The following is a 14,462-nucleotide window of genomic DNA, read 5'->3' as shown; positions in this document are numbered from 1 at the left end:
GTGATTCACTCGAACCAGTCGATCACGGACGACCACATTCAGTACTTTTTGTACCAGATGCTGGTCGCGATCAAGTACGTGCACTCGGCCGAAGTGCTGCACCGCGATTTGAAGCCGAGCAACATTCTGGTCAACTCGGACTGCGACGTCAAGCTCTGCGACTTTGGCCTCGCGCGCGGCGTGAACGGTGTCGACGCCGGTCTGACCGAGTACGTCGTGACGCGCTGGTACCGCGCGCCGGAGCTCCTCCTCTCGTCCAAGTACGACAAGCCCATGGACGTGTGGGCGATCGGGTGCATCTTGGCCGAGATGATTGGCCGGCGGCCGCTCTTTCCTGGCCAGGACTACCTCCACCAGCTCAAGATCATCATGGACGTGGTGGGGTCGCCGGAAGAGGAGCAGCTCGACTTTATCACCAACCCAAAGGCGAAGCGGTTCATCTTGCGGCAACCCAAGAAGCCGCGCGTGCCGCTCTCGTCGATCTACCCGCGCGCCACGTCGCTCTGCCTCGACCTCCTCGAGAAGATGCTGAGCTTTGACCCGCGCACGCGCATCTCGATTGAGGATGCGCTCGAGCATCCGTACTTGGCCCAAGTGCGCGATGCGTCGGTCGAGACGACGTGCCCGGTGCCGTTCGACTTTAGCTTTGAAGACTGCGAGCTCACGCGCAAGAAGCTGCAAGAGCTCATCTTTGAGGACGTCTGCCACTTCCACCCCGAGACGCTCGAGGAAGGCGACGGCCCGAGTGGCGACGCCATCGTGTAAGCGCTCTAGTTTGTAGGAAAATCAACACGGGTCTATATTTGTACAAGCAGTAGCTGCTGCCGAATCGCGGTGGCGTACGCGGCAATGAGGTTCGCGTCAGTGGGGAACCGGCGCAAGCCCTGCATGAGCACGATCTCTTGGCGAATGGCCGCCCCCGAAGCGGGTAGCAGCGGCGCTGTCGCGGCTGCAATCACGAGGACGTCGTCGGCGACCACCGCGTGCTGGAGCTTTCGGGCGTCGGCGACAAGGGTGGCCATGACGCGCTGCCACAGCGTCGGGTCGCGCGCGCCATAGACGTCGACATGGACACCAAAGTGACGCTGGAGGCAGGTGCGCCACGCAGGCGCCGAGGCCACTTGGTCGCGCCACGAGCGGCTTGTCGCGCCCAGCCGTCCAAGCGACGACGCATCGAGAAAGGGAAGGAGGCCGTCGTGGACCAGCGCCGCGGGAACCTTCTCCATCGTATTCGACTGTGGCAGAGGTCGCTGCTCGCGTGGCGGGAGAGACGTGTGGTGACAACAACCGGCGTTTCAATCCAGAATGTACACTCTGTTTTTAGCGATTTGCAGTGTTTAGGGTACTGGGTGACGTGGCAGCAGGCTGGACAAGCTTGGTAAACTGCCCCGCCGGGTTACTTAGAAGCGCCGCGGGGGTGTCCCACTCGACGACGTGGCCGTGGTCGAGCACGAGGACGCGGTCGCAGTTGAGGATCGTATGCATGCGGTGGGCGACCGTGAGCACGGTGGCGTCCTCAAAGACACTGCGCAGCGTCTACATAGGAGAGCGTCGTCTGCACATATACTGTCTACAGATATACCTCTTGGACGATGGCTTCGGTGGCGTGGTCGATGCTGGCCGTTGCCTCGTCGATGCACACGACTTTGGATTTTCGCAAGACGGCGCGCGCGATGTTGATTAGCGCTGCTTGGCCGCGGCTTAGCTTGTCGTCGTCGCCGGTCACTGGCGTCTCGAGCTGGAGCGGCCACGACCGAACGACGGCGTCGAGGCAGCACCGCCGCAACGCGTCCCAAATCGCGCTGTCGTCGGCGTCTCCGAAGGGATCGAGATTCGAGCGCAGCGTGCCGCGGAAGAGCATCGCCTCTTGTGGCACGAAGCAGAGCGCACTCCGGAGCGTCGAGAGCGACATGGACGCGATGTCCACGTTGTCGATCGTGATGCGGCCGGCGTACGGCATCGCGCGGAAGAGCGCGTGCAGAAACGAGCTCTTGCCGGCGCCCGTGCGACCGCAAATGCCCACCTTCTCCTTGGCGCGGAGTGATATCGTGAGCGGACCGAGCGCCGCTTGGTTGTCGTCTCCATACGCGACTCGAACGTTGTCATAGCGCACGACGCCGTTGCTGGGCCACGTCGGCAGCATCGGCGACGCGCCGTCGACTTCGGGCAGCAACGACGCGTATTCCAGGACACGCTCGACCGCAATCATGTTTTGCTCGGTCGCGATCAAGCTGCCGAGGATCGCGTTGCACTTGCCGACGATCGGCAGCGCGTAGATCAGGAGGAGGCCGAGAGTCCCGGACGGCACGGGCGCCCCGAGGTGCGACATGACGGCGGCGTAGACGCCGATGGCCGACGTGAGCACGACGCCAAGCGCGTCGAGGCGCAGCCCAAACCACGCGCTCGCGTTTGCACTCAGAAAACTCATCCTTTGTGAGTTGTTGAGGAGCGTGAGGTACTCGTGGTACCAGCGCATGTGGCACTGCAGGCCACGGAGCACCGAGAGGCCGTTTAGCGTTGCGTGAAAGTGCATGAGCAGCGGCGACTGCGCGACGGCGTCCAAGCGCCGCACGTGCCGCGACGTCGGTCGATACCACTGCTGGACGCGGCCGTAGACGAGCGAGAGCGGAAGCAGCAGCAGCAGTACGAGCGGCGTCGTCAGCAGCAGAATACACAGCGTCCCGAGCATCTCGGCCGCGTCTTTGATGCAAATGTTGAGAATGAACGGCAGCGACTCGTCGACGCCGTACGTGTCGCCGCTGAGCCGGTTCAAGATGCGTCCCGTCGGTGTGACGTGAAAGAACGCCAGTGGCGCGTGGAAGAGGTGCTGCACGAGCGACGCATACAGGCGGTTGGCAGCGCGGAGACCGCCATACGCAAAGAGGAAGGCGCGGCACGCCACCGCCGCAATGTTGACGCCGGTGAGGATCAAGAGGCCATTCGCAAACGTCATGGCCGGCATCGCGTGCCCCGAGACGTACGAGGCGACCCAGTAGTCGAGTCCGTTGCGCGTCACTTGCATGGCCACGACCGCCAGAAAGAGACCAAGCGCGACGTGCCAGCCCATGGCCGAGGCGTACTGTCGCCACACCTACAATCATTGGAGATGCATCGTCCGTCCTTTGTGTCGACGCGTACCGAGGCGGCCACGGCGCCATTTTCGCGGTGCTCTTCCGTCTCGGTCGCATCCGACGCCTCGGCCTCGTGCGCTGTGATAGCAACGTCGTCGGATACGCAGTCATTGGCACGCGCGTCGCTGCCTTGTATGTGCTGCAGCAGCGCGTGAAAGGTGCCTGTTGTAGCCAGCTCGTCGTACGTGCCGAGCTGGGCGATACGGCCTTGGTCGAGCACCAGAATCGCGCTGCAGCGAAATGAACCGAGAAGCCCGACGGCGTGCGTCGCCAACACGAGCGCTGCATCGTCTGGCAGCACCGTGTGCAGTCGCGAGAGCACATTGGTCGCCGTCAATGTGTCGAGGCCGCTCAAGCAGTCGTCCAAGAGGTACAAGGCCGCGCGCTGGTACAAGGCGCGCGCAAGCCCGACGCGGAGGCGCTGGCCGCCGCTCAAGTTGGCGCCGTCTTCGCTCAAGAGCGTGCGGTCGCCGAGCGGCTGCGATGAGAAGTCGACGTCGAGGCAGCACGCAGAAAGAACCTTCTCGTAGAGCGCGTCATCGATATGGTCGTCGTCGGGCACGAGGGTCACGTTGCGCCGGATCGAGGCAGGGAAGAGCCACGGGGTTTGGGGCGCATACGACACGCGGGCGCCCCGGGGTGCAAAGCGGTCGCCGTGCACGAGCGGCATCTCGCCGAGAAGCGCCAGAAGCAGCGACGTTTTGCCGCAGCCGACGGGCCCCGTGAGCACGAGCACATCGCCTTTCTGCAGCGTGAGATGGTCCAAGCGCACCTCGAACATGGTAGCGTCGGGCGTCAAGAGCGGTGTCGAGAGATCGCGGGTCTCGTCGTTCGATGCCGTCCACGCAAACTCGCAGTCGCGCCACAAGAAGGTCGTGCGACCGCCGTCCGGCGCCTCCAAAATGGCGGCCGACGGACGGGCGGTCGGGAAGAGGAAGGCGCGGAGACGCAGCGCCGAGACGCGGGCCTCCAAGAAGCCGTTGATGATCCATGGAAAGTAGTTCATGGGGAAGATGAGCCGGTCGAGGAGCGCAATCGCTGTGAACGCATTCGCGGCCGTGAGGTCATGACCTGCGTAGATGACGGCGACAAAGACCGACGACTGGACAATGACCGGCGTCGACGCCCAAAATACGACGCAGAGCGCATCGAGGTACTTGCGCACGCGGAGACGCTGCATCTCGAGGGACCGCGCGGCTTGCATTTTCTCCAGGTAGACGTCGGTCCATGCCAAGAGCTAGTCGCGTTTGAGCCCAACATAATATCAACTTGATACAACGAATTTACCTTGAGCACGCGCACGCCTTGGAGCAGCATCGAGCTCCACTCGACGCGGTCGTCGCGGAAGGAGAGCATGGCGCGTGTGACGCGTTGGAGCGTCGCGCCAAGCACCGTTTGAATCGGCAGCATGACGCCCAGCACAACGAGTCCCGCGACAAACGCGTACGAGACCTCGCGCCCGAGGAGGTAGAGCGCAATCGCGATCTCCATCGGGATAAGAACCATGTCAAACACAGAGCCCGGCATGCCGACGAGGCGGCCGAGGTCCACAGACACGTAGTTGGTCAGACGGCCAATGCCGTGCGCGGCCTTCTCGCTTGCCGAGAGCTCGAGCGTCCGGCCGTAAATGGCAGCCATGAGGCCCGCGCGCAGCCGAATGTCAAAGCGCGTCCACGCCAAGCCTAGGACCATACGCCATATATGGTTATATAAGGATGTTTCGTACCATATTGGGAACCGGAGAGTGCGCTGAGGACGGCTTGGCCGCAGATGGCGCCGGCCAACACGTAGCCGCGTGACGGTGTCGGGTGCTCGGCCCACTCGAGAAATTCCTACGCGATAGATTGAAACAGAAGTTGATACAAACGAAGGTTGACTTTGATGAGGAACGGACTCGCAAGCGAAAGGAGCTTGTTGCACGCCGACCAGAGACCAAACCCGACGACTTGCCAGCCGTACAATTGGCGGAGAAGCCGGAAAAAAGACGGCGACGACCGCCGGCGTTCACGCAAAAGCGCCGACTGGAAGGCGTGGCTGGCAGACGCCGTGTGGTCGACGCGCGGCAGCGGCGGAATGTCGGCCATTTCAAAGCGCCGGCGTAAACCGAGCGTCACGAAGGGCGAGACCCAGAGGTACAGCAGTCGCGACGTTAAGGATGCGTGATCGTATGGGCTTGCTGCGTCAGAAGGACGACGCGCCATCGCGGGCAAGAGTGCCAAGCACCCGAGAGTGAGCGTGGCGCTGTGCACACTGGCGAGACAGACATGGTCGTAGCGCTCGATGCGAGGTGCCCCCGATTGGTACACCACGTGCCCTGCCAACGCGCCGCGAGCGACCACGAGCAGGCGCAGCCACGCGGTCTCCCCGTCGTCGAGCAAGATCGCGGCATAAAAGGCCCACGCGACGCCTTGCGCTGTCAGGTTGATGTCCTAGGCGTACGCCATCATGCATCATCCGTAAGTCCGTAAGGTCGACGCTGCGTGGGCCTACCTGCGACGGCGTCGTCATGCGGTGCAGCATGCTGTTGATGGCGAAGAACGCAATGCACAAAAACACTTGAAGTACCGCGAGCGCGTACTTGAGGCGGAGCCACGGGCGCTCGATGCGAGCACAGCGGCCTGCGACGAGCGTGCGCATGCGAAGCATGCAGGCGAGCATGAAGAGCACGGCGAGTCCTAGACGCGCATGCCATAGTCAGACCACGCGATTCGGCGTCACGCGGTACCGTCCAGCAGCGCTGCGTGGGCGCAGTCCATCGCGTCGCAGTAGGATGGCCACCAGCCGCCCATCATCAAGATCAGAGTGGCAGCAGTGGAGTGGCAGCCACAATCCGATGCGAATTTGCACTTCGAGATCCGAACTTCGAAGGCAGCACGTGGCGCCACGTCCGATCGCCAATCAAAACGCACCAAGAGCGGGCACGCCACTACTGTGGTCGCTCCCCGCCGGTCTTGCATCTCTAGCGACGGGTGGCGTGGAGACTCGCCGCCAACGTGGGCAGCCGTGTATTGTGTAGTGGACCAAGGATTGCTGTTTCCAGCTTCAACGATGACTAAAGAGAACATGGGAATAGGGTGCAGGGGACAACTCATTGTAGTATCGAGTTCCTCGCTCGTTTGGAGCACCTACTGCAGGAGGAGGTCCAGCACGCCGCCGTCTTTTGCGAGGTTGTAGAAGACGCTGCCAGTGTCTTGGACGAGCGCGCGTGGGGCGCCGAACGCAACGACCTGCCCCGCCTCAAGCACGAGGACGCGGTCCGAGTTGACGACCGTGTGGAGGCGGTGGGCGATCGTGAGTACCGTAGCGCTCTGAAAAGCCGTCGCAATGACCTCTTGGAGGTGGAGATCCGTCGCATGATCGATCGCGGCCGTCGCTTCGTCCAAGACCACAACCCGGGCTCGCGCAAGCAGTGCTCGCGCCAAGCACAGCATTTGACGCTCGCCGACGCTCCAGCTGTCGCCGGCCTCGTCCTGCAGCGAGGCCGCAGAGAGCTGGACCTTTTGCAACGCCGCGTAGAGAGCGTCGTCGGTGGCAACGTGGAAGGGATCCAAGTACGAGCGCAACGAGCCTTTGAAGAGGATCGGGCTTTGCGGAATGATCGAGATCTGGCGACGCAGCGTGGGCAGCGAGAGAGACGCAATGTCGCGCCCGTCAATAGAAATGGCACCGCACGCGAGCGGGTAGAGCCGGAAGAGCGCCATGGCCAGACTCGACTTGCCGGCGCCCGTGCGGCCGACAATGCCAATCTTCTCGCCCGACGCAATCTCAAACGAGACGTGTCGCAGCACCAAGTCGGCCGAGGGTTTGTACCGAAAAGCGACATTCGCAAAGCCAATGTCGCCGCGCGCGAGGTGCCAGTCGTCGCTCACGACAAGGGACGTTGGTACTACGTCGTCTTCGGACGGCACGTCGCAATACTCGAGGACGCGTTCGGGCGACACCATGTTGAGCTCCAGGCGCGACCAGCCCTGGACAAGGGCGGCCAAATGCGCGTTGGCGACCAAAATGTAGTTGAACGCGAGACCGACCGTGCCTGCCGAGAGATACGAGCGCAAGTAAACAAGGCTGAGGGCGACAACCATGACGACGGCCGTGCCAGAGAGCTGCACCATGAGCTCGAACCACTCGTCGACAATGATCTTGGCGAGCGCAACGCGCATGTTCATGTCGACGTGGTGGGCGTGGCGTGCCGCTTGCTTGGCCGTGTACACGTCGCCAAACGCGCGCACTGTCACAAACCCTAATCCTCGTGCATGAGACATGAGAATTTAGGCGATGACGGTCGTACCGTGTTCGATTTCGTCGAGAAAGCTCAGCACGGGCGAGTCGGTGGTCTTGGCAAGGCGAGAGAGGTCCCGCGACGGCCGGAGGTACAAGGCCGTGAGCTTGAAGTAGAGAACAAAGATCGGGATGAAGCAGAGACCCGCCCAGCGCACCTATTCCAAATCATGACATCACCGCAGTGGGAGACTGTACGTACGGCATAAATGGACGTAGCCAACGACGCGACAAGGATGGCCGCAAAAGCAGTAATCGAGCCGTAGTTGAACGGCAGCTGCGTGTCGATGCTCGCCATGTCATCGCCGTACCGGTTGAGGATGCGACCACTGGGCGTTTTGTCGAAAAACGACATGGGTGCCCGCAAGAGCGACGCCGTCAGTCGCTCAAAGAGGCCCTTGGAGGCATGGAGACTGGCCGTTGCGATCGTGATGGCACGCACGAGCACCATGAGCATGCTGGCCAAGCAGAGGCTGCCGTAGACGCCGAGGTAGTACGCAGCATCATCGTTGGCCTCGGCCGTTGAAGTCCAGTGACTGAGCCACACGTCGCTCGCGACCTGGAACGCCTGCCAAAGCAGCTGACTCCCAAGAAGAAGCGCGATCGTGGGCGCGCCACCGCACGCCGTCAAAAACTGAGTAAAAACGTGGCCCGCGACCTGGCCCTCTTCGCGGTGCTCGTCGTCCTCGGTCTCGGCCTCCATTGCGTCCTGAAAGTACGTGTCCCAGTGGTCGCTGGCGGCGACGGCGATCTCTGGCGCGACGGCATGGAGCGGGCCTGGCGGCGCCGACGGCAAGCGCTGCGCACAAGCTACGATCGCGCCATCGTGCATCTCGACGACTTGGTTGACGTGCGCCGAGTCGATGATGTCGCGGTTGTGCGTGACGAGCACCACGGTTTTGGTCGCGAGAAGTGACAAAATACACTTGGTCTAGATCCACAATAACATCGCAACCTTTGATTCGAGAGACGTACGAGAATCTCTTTTTGCACGACCGCGTCAATGGCGGCCAAGGGTGCGTCCAGGAGAAGGATGTCGGCGTCGCTGTAGACAGCGCGAGCGAGACCGAGGCGAGCTTTTTGACCGCCGCTGAGGTTGGCGCCCTTGGCGCTGGCGAGCGTACGGTCACCAAATGTCATTTGGGCAAAGTCAGCGACGAGGCCGCACGCGTTGACGACGGAAGCGTACCGGTCCGCTTCGAACGGCCGACCAAAGAGGATGTTGTCGCGGAGACTCATGTGCTGGATCCACGGCTCTTGGGGGCAGTAGGCAATGCGCCCATGGACCGCCATCCGGCCAGAGAGGACATGCATCTCGCCGAGCAGCGCCAAGCACAACGACGACTTGCCACTGCCGACCTTGCCGTGGACAACCACCAAATCGCCTCTGCGAACACTCAGTTGGAGCTTGGCGAGATGGACAGTGGTGTTGTCCCACGACGCATCCACTGCTTCCATGGCCATGACCACCTAGTAGAGACTGCATAAGACCAAGCCCATACAAGACGAAGGCTCGCACCTCGCGGGGCGTGGGCAAGACAGGAGGCGCCGCCGGCTTCTCGGGCTGACCAAGGAATTCACCGATGCGGCGAATCGCAGTCCAGCCTTCGATGGCAGCCGTAATGTTGTCCGGGGCTTGCGTCATCGGCTCTTGCAGCATGCGGAAGAGAGCAATGGACGTAAAGACTTTGGCCGGCGTCAGCGCGTGTCCAAGCACCAGCGTGTAGCAGACGAACGAGGCGACCGAGACGCCCAATGGGGCAGCGTACATGCACAACGTCCCGCCCGCGCCCGCGCGCAATAAGTGCCAGACGTACAGCAGCTCTACAACAAGTATGCTAAACGTTGCGAGAGAAGAGAGATGGTAGGTACCAGTGTAGCGGAGCGTCGAGAGCTTGGCCGCCACTTGGTTCTCCCACGCCTGAAGCTTGAGAACGAGGACGGAGCCAAATGTCTCCTTGACGGCCTTCATGCGCGCATCCCGAGCTGTGCTAATGTTGTCGTACGCAGTCGCTTCGACCGTCGAGATGTAGCCAGCGATCGTCATGGCGAGGACGATGACGGCGATGCCAGCAAAGACCGCAGCGCCGATTTCGCGGTAGAGCAAGTACACAATGCATGCGATCTGGCACGGGTAGATCCAAGCGTTGAGAAGCGAGAGGAATCCCCACTCGACCGTTTCAAGGTCCGCAGTGTAGAGGTTGGCGAGTTCCGGCGCGTCCTGGACGAGCAGGCTGCGTCGTTGGAGCTTCTGGAACAAAAGACCCTTCAGGCCCGACGTAAAGCTAGTACAACGTCACTTCGAATCTTCATTGGAAGGCAGCGTACCTCAGGACTGTGGTTTCTTCGAGGACGACGCAGTGCGCATAGAGGAACGCATGCGACGTCATCGAGAGAAAGAGGAGGCCCACCGATTGGTACAGCGTGGACGGCGCGTCGACAGCGCCGACGACTTGGTTCAAGACCATGGGTCCCGCGAGTTCCATCAGTCGCAATAGCAAGCCCAGCAGTCCCATCCAAAAGTACGACCAGCCATACACGCGCAGAAACGCCGAGACGACCGACGACGACGCGGCGTACGCCTCAGCGAGCGGCGCCGCATTGACACTGCACGTGGTCTCGGGTGCGAGGGGCCACACGTCGTCGAGATGCAGCTGGCGCGGCGTGCAGATGAGCGGTAGCGCCCAGGCAAAGAATGCACGGGAAACCGCGCTGGCCGAGCGAGCCGGGTGCGCTGGCGCAGGCGTCGCAAAGGTAGCGTACTTTGTTCTTGTGGCTGTCATGATGCAAACTCAAGAGTGGCTTGTGCTCACACAGTGCCTATGACAGAATTGTCCGACGGACGATTGCAATGTCAGCGTGTCAACATCAATGGAACCAAGACTGGAACGTTCCACTGGGGATCCTAGCCACATGCATTCGTTCATGAACATCACTCTTGAGTCTCGTGGACGTGCTCAGCGCTTGCACGACGCTGAAGACCGACGAACGCCATAGAAAGCAAGGGTCCATCAAGAGTTTCGAGACCCTAGTAGAAAGGAAGCGGCGTGTATCTAGTGTTCACAGACCAGCCCCTACGTTTGGGAGGTAGTCGCACCTCACAAGGAGCGAGTTTGGTATCGTTTTCACCAGATTTTTTCAATTCAACGGAGTGTACCAGTCTTTCGCTCACTACTGCATACAATGCTATCTAGGTATCAGTAGTTGACCACATCTAGTTTGTAGTTTTGTTGCGTTTGGAAACCAGGACCCCACGGCAAACCCGTTGGCGTCCAGTTGCGTGTTTTTATCCTAGGCTACACACTGTGTTTAAAACACCTCCTCATGCTTGGCACGCCGTCGCTGGTTGAGCTCTGCGCCACGCAAGCCGCTGCGAGCTGCGCTGTCGACGAGATCGCGGCCGCAGTGGCATGGCTGCCAACCGAGGCCATCGAGCGCGTCTGGGCACACATGTCGGCAAAGAGACTGCGCAAGTTCGAGCTCGCGCTGCCGTCGGCCTGTCCCGACGACGCCGTTGCCCTCCTGGAAGCACTGCAAGCACAGTGGCGAGAGCGCATTCGCCGCGATGTCCGGAGCCTCAACCACAAGCTGGACTCGAGCAAGTACTTTGACAACGCGTCCGAGGCGACGACGTTCATTGCCACAACGCGGGTCACCACGTGCTACCGGCGCGCGTACTGGGAGCACCAATTCCGGAAGCGGCTCGTCGAGCACGATATGGACCACGTCGCCGGCGCCGCAGCGAGCGCTGACGACGTTCCACTTGCCCTCTTCAGCGGTGTCGTCCACCAGGTCAAGGTTCGCGGACGGGAAATGACGCGCGCCAACGTCGACGTGCTTTTGTCGCTGCCCAGCATCGAGCGCCTCGAGCTGCACCACGCCCAGGTCTCGGACGACCTATGGCGCCTTCTAAGCGAGCTCATTGAGACGCTGCCAGCGCTGCGCGAGGTCTGTCTTCTTCACAGCAAGCTGCCCACTGTCGCGCCGCTCCTTGCGGCGATGGCTCGGCGGCGTGGCCACCCCATCGATGTGCTTGGTTTCTCGTCCGTCAAGATGTCGCCGATAGCGCTTCGAGAGATTGTGGCGTCTTTTCAACGTGATGGCGGCTCGAGGTTATGCCGTCTGCGCCTCAACAACTCGGTCACGGACGTTGCCGGCGTCAATGCGCTTGTCGCCTGCGGCAGTCGCGCGCTTGATACCCTCGTGCTGCAGTTCAACGAGCTCGAAGACGAAGCGCTTGACGACTTGACGGAACCGTCGAATCTCAAGCACGTGTCACTGGCGCACAACTGCCTCACCAACATCGGTCCCGTCGCGCATTGCCGCCAGCTGCTGTCGTTGGATCTGAGCAGCAACGAACTGGGCGACGCTGGGGCGTCTCAGTTGGCAACGGACGTCTTGCCGCACTTGACCAACTTGACAGCGCTCTACCTCGTCAACTGCACCATCACGGACGTCGGCGCGGCGGTGCTCTTGCCAGCGATTACGACCCAAGCCCACATCGCGACGCTCAATCTCAGTCGCAACTTCGTTGGCCCTGCGTTTGGGACGGAATTGAGTGCCTTCATCGCGAGCAACACGGTCGTCCACACGCTTCACCTGAGCTCGATCGGTCTTGGTGACACGCCGCCATCACCGTTTCTGGTTGCGTTGGCGTCCAATCGCACGCTGCGACGCCTATCGCTCGGCGAGAACCGGCTGCGGAACCAAGGGGCAGTCGCTGTCTTCTGCGCGCTAGTACAGCGCGCGGCGTTGGTGCCATTTGAGGCCGTGGATCTGCGCGGCAACTTACTCAGCGACGACGGGCTCCGTAGCCTTGTAGCAGCCACGTCCGGACGCAAGCGCAAGGCATCGCAGCTCAAGTGGTCGTCGGACGCGCATCTGATCGACGAGTTGAACCTCCAGGACAATGTATTCCAACCCGAGACTGTTCGAGAGGCGTTTCAGCGCTTGGCACCTTGTATCCAGCATGTCTTCATGAGCCACATCGAGCCCGCGTCGACGGTCGCGTACGACGACGAAGCCTAGTCGACCACCCGACGTGTACAGTAGGACCCTAACCTCGATAGTTCAGAATCAGAATATATCGGTTTTGGAATAATAACTAGAAACGCCTTCAAGCTAAGCCCACCAGTGTAGCTTGATCCAAGCATCCAAGCCTGCAATCGACACGCATGCTGCTAGGGACGCTGCGTGCGCAGGTACATGGCAACTTGAGCAACCAACCCACGGTGTGTTCACGTTGCATTATTGTATATGTACACTCACCGCTTTTGGCGCGGCTTGTCTTTTCGCTTGCCTATTGCAGCCGCCGCCTTTTCTTGTATCTCGGCCAGCGTGCACGGCTTGATGAGCTCGTCCGAGTCGTCCGAGTCGTCGTCGACAAAGTCGTCGGCCGCCGGCGGCATCGGGTGGTACTCGTGCGCGCCGAGGTTGCCGTTCCCGCGCTTCACGGGGCCTTTGTGGGGCGCGAGGTCGAGCGTCAAGTCGAGTTTGCTGCCGCTGGATGACTGCGTGTACACGATATTGTGCATCTGGACGATTTCGCCGATGCGCTTTTCGATGATACCGAGGAACTTGAGCATGTTGATGTCGGTGAGACCGGTCGAGTTGAGCTGCTGGAGCAAGGCTTCGTCGTTGTAGCCGATCTTGTGAAAGATGTTCATCGCGCCGGCCTTGATCGACTCGATGACCGCGTTCGACTCGGCGGCGCGCGCTTCAAAGTGCGTGGCCTTGACATGGGACTTTTCAATCTGCGCTTCGAGACTCGCTTTGATGCGTGCGCGGTTGAGGTCCGAGCCACAGCCCTGCACTTCGTTGATCATGTCCTGGAACCGGTTGTTCTCGATCTCGACCGACTCCATCTCGGTGTTGAGCTCGTTGATCATGTTGAAGAGCGAAAAGTTCTTCTCTTCTGCGGCGAGGAGCGCGCTCGCGAGCTCGCCAATGTCCTTGATGCCTGTCTTCTTGCGCACCTTGGCGAGACCGTCTTCGTACGCTTTGAGCCGCTCGGTTTGCTTGCGCAAGTCGGCGTCCTTGGCGGCAATGAGCCACGACGCCTTCATCGTGTCGTCTCGAAGCTTGGCGTCTGGCGTTCCGTTGCTACGGCTGCCATCGTCCTCGTCGTCGCATTGTGCGAACATGGAGCCGTGGTTCTGGATCGAACGCATCGTCATGCGGTCGACTTCGATCACCTCTCGGCGCTCGTTCCAATCGGCTTCAAAGCGCGCGCTTTCCTCAGCTGCCTGCGCGCGGAGCGCCTCGACCTGGCGCTGCGCGCGGTCCCGTGCGTCAAAGATGCTCTGTGTGAGCTGACTCGTCTTGGTGACGTCCTGCGCCTTGGTGTGCAGCTCGCGATCGAGCTTTTCGTGGATCTGCTGCTGCTGGACCTTCTCGCGGCGTAAATTTTGGATTTGCTCCCGGAGCTTCTTGTTGGCGTTGCACTAGTCGATATATAAGTACGTAGTCGGAATAGCCACGGGCGCACGGCTTCGTTGAGGCGAATGAGCACTTTTTCCAGCCGGTTCTCCAAGACGCGGAGCGACTTTTGGTCCGACGCCGTGTCGAGCGGCGCCTTGGCCGCGGGCGGCGTGCTCGCACTCATCATGCGGCGCGTCTCGTTGTGCGTCTCGCGGTACGTCTATCGTCGGCGTCACGCCATGCACGTAGAAGAGATGTGGGCGACCTTGAGCTGCTTGTCGAGCTCGTCGCCGCGACGCTTCTCGATCTCGACCTTGCGCGCATAGTAGTCGCCCTGGATCTGCAGCGTCCGCACTTGGTCCTGGAGGTACGTCGAGTCCCGGCCGCCTAGCGTCGATGAGCCCCCGACGTCGCCGAGCCGCGCCCGCTCGGCCATGCTTGCTCGTGTCGGTTCCGAGAATTGTGAAACTTCAGTATGCTATTTTTCTGCTGGCCAATCCGATGACGAGATGCAACCACTTTGCATCCAATGAAAAACCACTATCCGCGAGCCAATCCTCGAGTGTGGAGCAAATTGCACTTTTCGATCCTACACTCTCGTCAAGAGGCGTGCTTGACCAACATGCATTGCTA

The 14,462-nt window shown here is 61.1% G+C and overlaps 6 protein-coding genes across 6 annotated transcripts in view; 2 read left to right on the top strand and 4 right to left on the bottom strand.

Moving 5' to 3' along the window:
• Positions 1 to 765, top strand: part of SDRG_01407 (CMGC/MAPK protein kinase) — a gene marked incomplete at both ends in the record, with an annotated part of 2,840 nt that extends 2,075 nt beyond the window's left edge. Inside the window, one exon of the mRNA XM_008606931.1 lies at positions 19 to 765. Within this exon, the coding sequence (XP_008605153.1) occupies positions 19 to 765 (747 nt within the window). The remainder of the gene's footprint in view (positions 1 to 18) is intronic.
• Positions 766 to 797: 32 nt separating this feature from the next.
• SDRG_01406 (hypothetical protein) lies at positions 798 to 1,226 on the bottom strand (the record flags this gene model as incomplete). Its single annotated transcript, XM_008606930.1, has 1 exon — positions 798 to 1,226. The coding sequence occupies one exon, from the start codon at positions 1,224 to 1,226 to the stop codon at positions 798 to 800; it is 429 nt and encodes a 142-aa protein (XP_008605152.1).
• A 94-nt stretch (positions 1,227 to 1,320) lies between these two features.
• Positions 1,321 to 5,920, bottom strand: SDRG_01405 (hypothetical protein; the record flags this gene model as incomplete). The annotated part of the gene is made up of 8 exons (XM_008606929.1): positions 1,321 to 1,536; positions 1,583 to 3,091; positions 3,139 to 4,368; positions 4,419 to 4,813; positions 4,858 to 4,963; positions 5,009 to 5,560; positions 5,622 to 5,806; positions 5,857 to 5,920. 8 exons carry the CDS (start codon positions 5,918 to 5,920, stop codon positions 1,321 to 1,323), a joined length of 4,257 nt encoding a protein of 1,418 aa, XP_008605151.1.
• A 290-nt stretch (positions 5,921 to 6,210) lies between these two features.
• On the bottom strand, positions 6,211 to 10,256 carry SDRG_01404 (hypothetical protein). The gene is made up of 7 exons (XM_008606928.1): positions 9,738 to 10,256; positions 9,282 to 9,694; positions 8,929 to 9,233; positions 8,385 to 8,879; positions 7,612 to 8,340; positions 7,420 to 7,567; positions 6,211 to 7,371 (listed from the first exon to the last, which is right to left on the bottom strand). The coding sequence occupies exons 1-7, from the start codon at positions 10,190 to 10,192 to the stop codon at positions 6,257 to 6,259; spliced, it is 3,660 nt and encodes a 1,219-aa protein (XP_008605150.1). The 5' UTR covers positions 10,193 to 10,256; the 3' UTR covers positions 6,211 to 6,256.
• Positions 10,257 to 10,729: 473 nt separating this feature from the next.
• On the top strand, positions 10,730 to 12,523 carry SDRG_01403 (hypothetical protein). The gene has a single exon (XM_008606927.1). It carries the CDS (start codon positions 10,734 to 10,736, stop codon positions 12,435 to 12,437), a length of 1,704 nt encoding a protein of 567 aa, XP_008605149.1. The 5' UTR covers positions 10,730 to 10,733; the 3' UTR covers positions 12,438 to 12,523.
• A 99-nt stretch (positions 12,524 to 12,622) lies between these two features.
• Positions 12,623 to 14,287, bottom strand: SDRG_01402 (hypothetical protein). The gene is made up of 3 exons (XM_008606926.1): positions 14,095 to 14,287; positions 13,897 to 14,049; positions 12,623 to 13,852 (listed from the first exon to the last, which is right to left on the bottom strand). Exons 1-3 carry the CDS (start codon positions 14,263 to 14,265, stop codon positions 12,674 to 12,676), a joined length of 1,503 nt encoding a protein of 500 aa, XP_008605148.1. The 5' UTR covers positions 14,266 to 14,287; the 3' UTR covers positions 12,623 to 12,673.
• Positions 14,288 to 14,462: the final 175 nt, after the last annotated feature.

The sequence above is a fragment of the Saprolegnia diclina genome, assembly GCF_000281045.1.
Source record: "Saprolegnia diclina VS20 unplaced genomic scaffold supercont1.3, whole genome shotgun sequence".
NCBI lineage: Eukaryota > Oomycota > Saprolegniomycetes > Saprolegniales > Saprolegniaceae > Saprolegnia > Saprolegnia diclina.
This window is presented reverse-complemented; position numbering and strand designations above follow the sequence as displayed.

What these genes read in the sequence shown, in the direction of transcription:
- SDRG_01403 (XM_008606927.1), top strand. Translation starts at nt 10,734, where the DNA reads ATGCTTGGCACGCCGTCGCTGGTTGAGCTCTGCGCCACGCAAGCCGCT.
- SDRG_01402 (XM_008606926.1), bottom strand. Translation starts at nt 14,265, where the DNA reads ATGGCCGAGCGGGCGCGGCTCGGCGACGTCGGGGGCTCATCGACGCTA. An exon ending in AGCTCGACAAGCAGCTCAAG is followed by an intron (nt 14,050 to 14,094) that starts GTCGCCCACATC and finishes CGCCGACGATAG; the next exon opens with ACGTACCGCGAGACGCACAA. An exon ending in TCATTCGCCTCAACGAAGCC is followed by an intron (nt 13,853 to 13,896) that starts GTGCGCCCGTGG and finishes TATATCGACTAG; the next exon opens with TGCAACGCCAACAAGAAGCT.
- SDRG_01404 (XM_008606928.1), bottom strand. Translation starts at nt 10,192, where the DNA reads ATGACAGCCACAAGAACAAAGTACGCTACCTTTGCGACGCCTGCGCCA. An exon ending in TGGCTACGTCCATTTATGCC is followed by an intron (nt 7,568 to 7,611) that starts GTACGTACAGTC and finishes GATTTGGAATAG; the next exon opens with GTGCGCTGGGCGGGTCTCTG. An exon ending in TCTCGACGAAATCGAACACG is followed by an intron (nt 7,372 to 7,419) that starts GTACGACCGTCA and finishes CACGAGGATTAG; the next exon opens with GGTTTGTGACAGTGCGCGCG.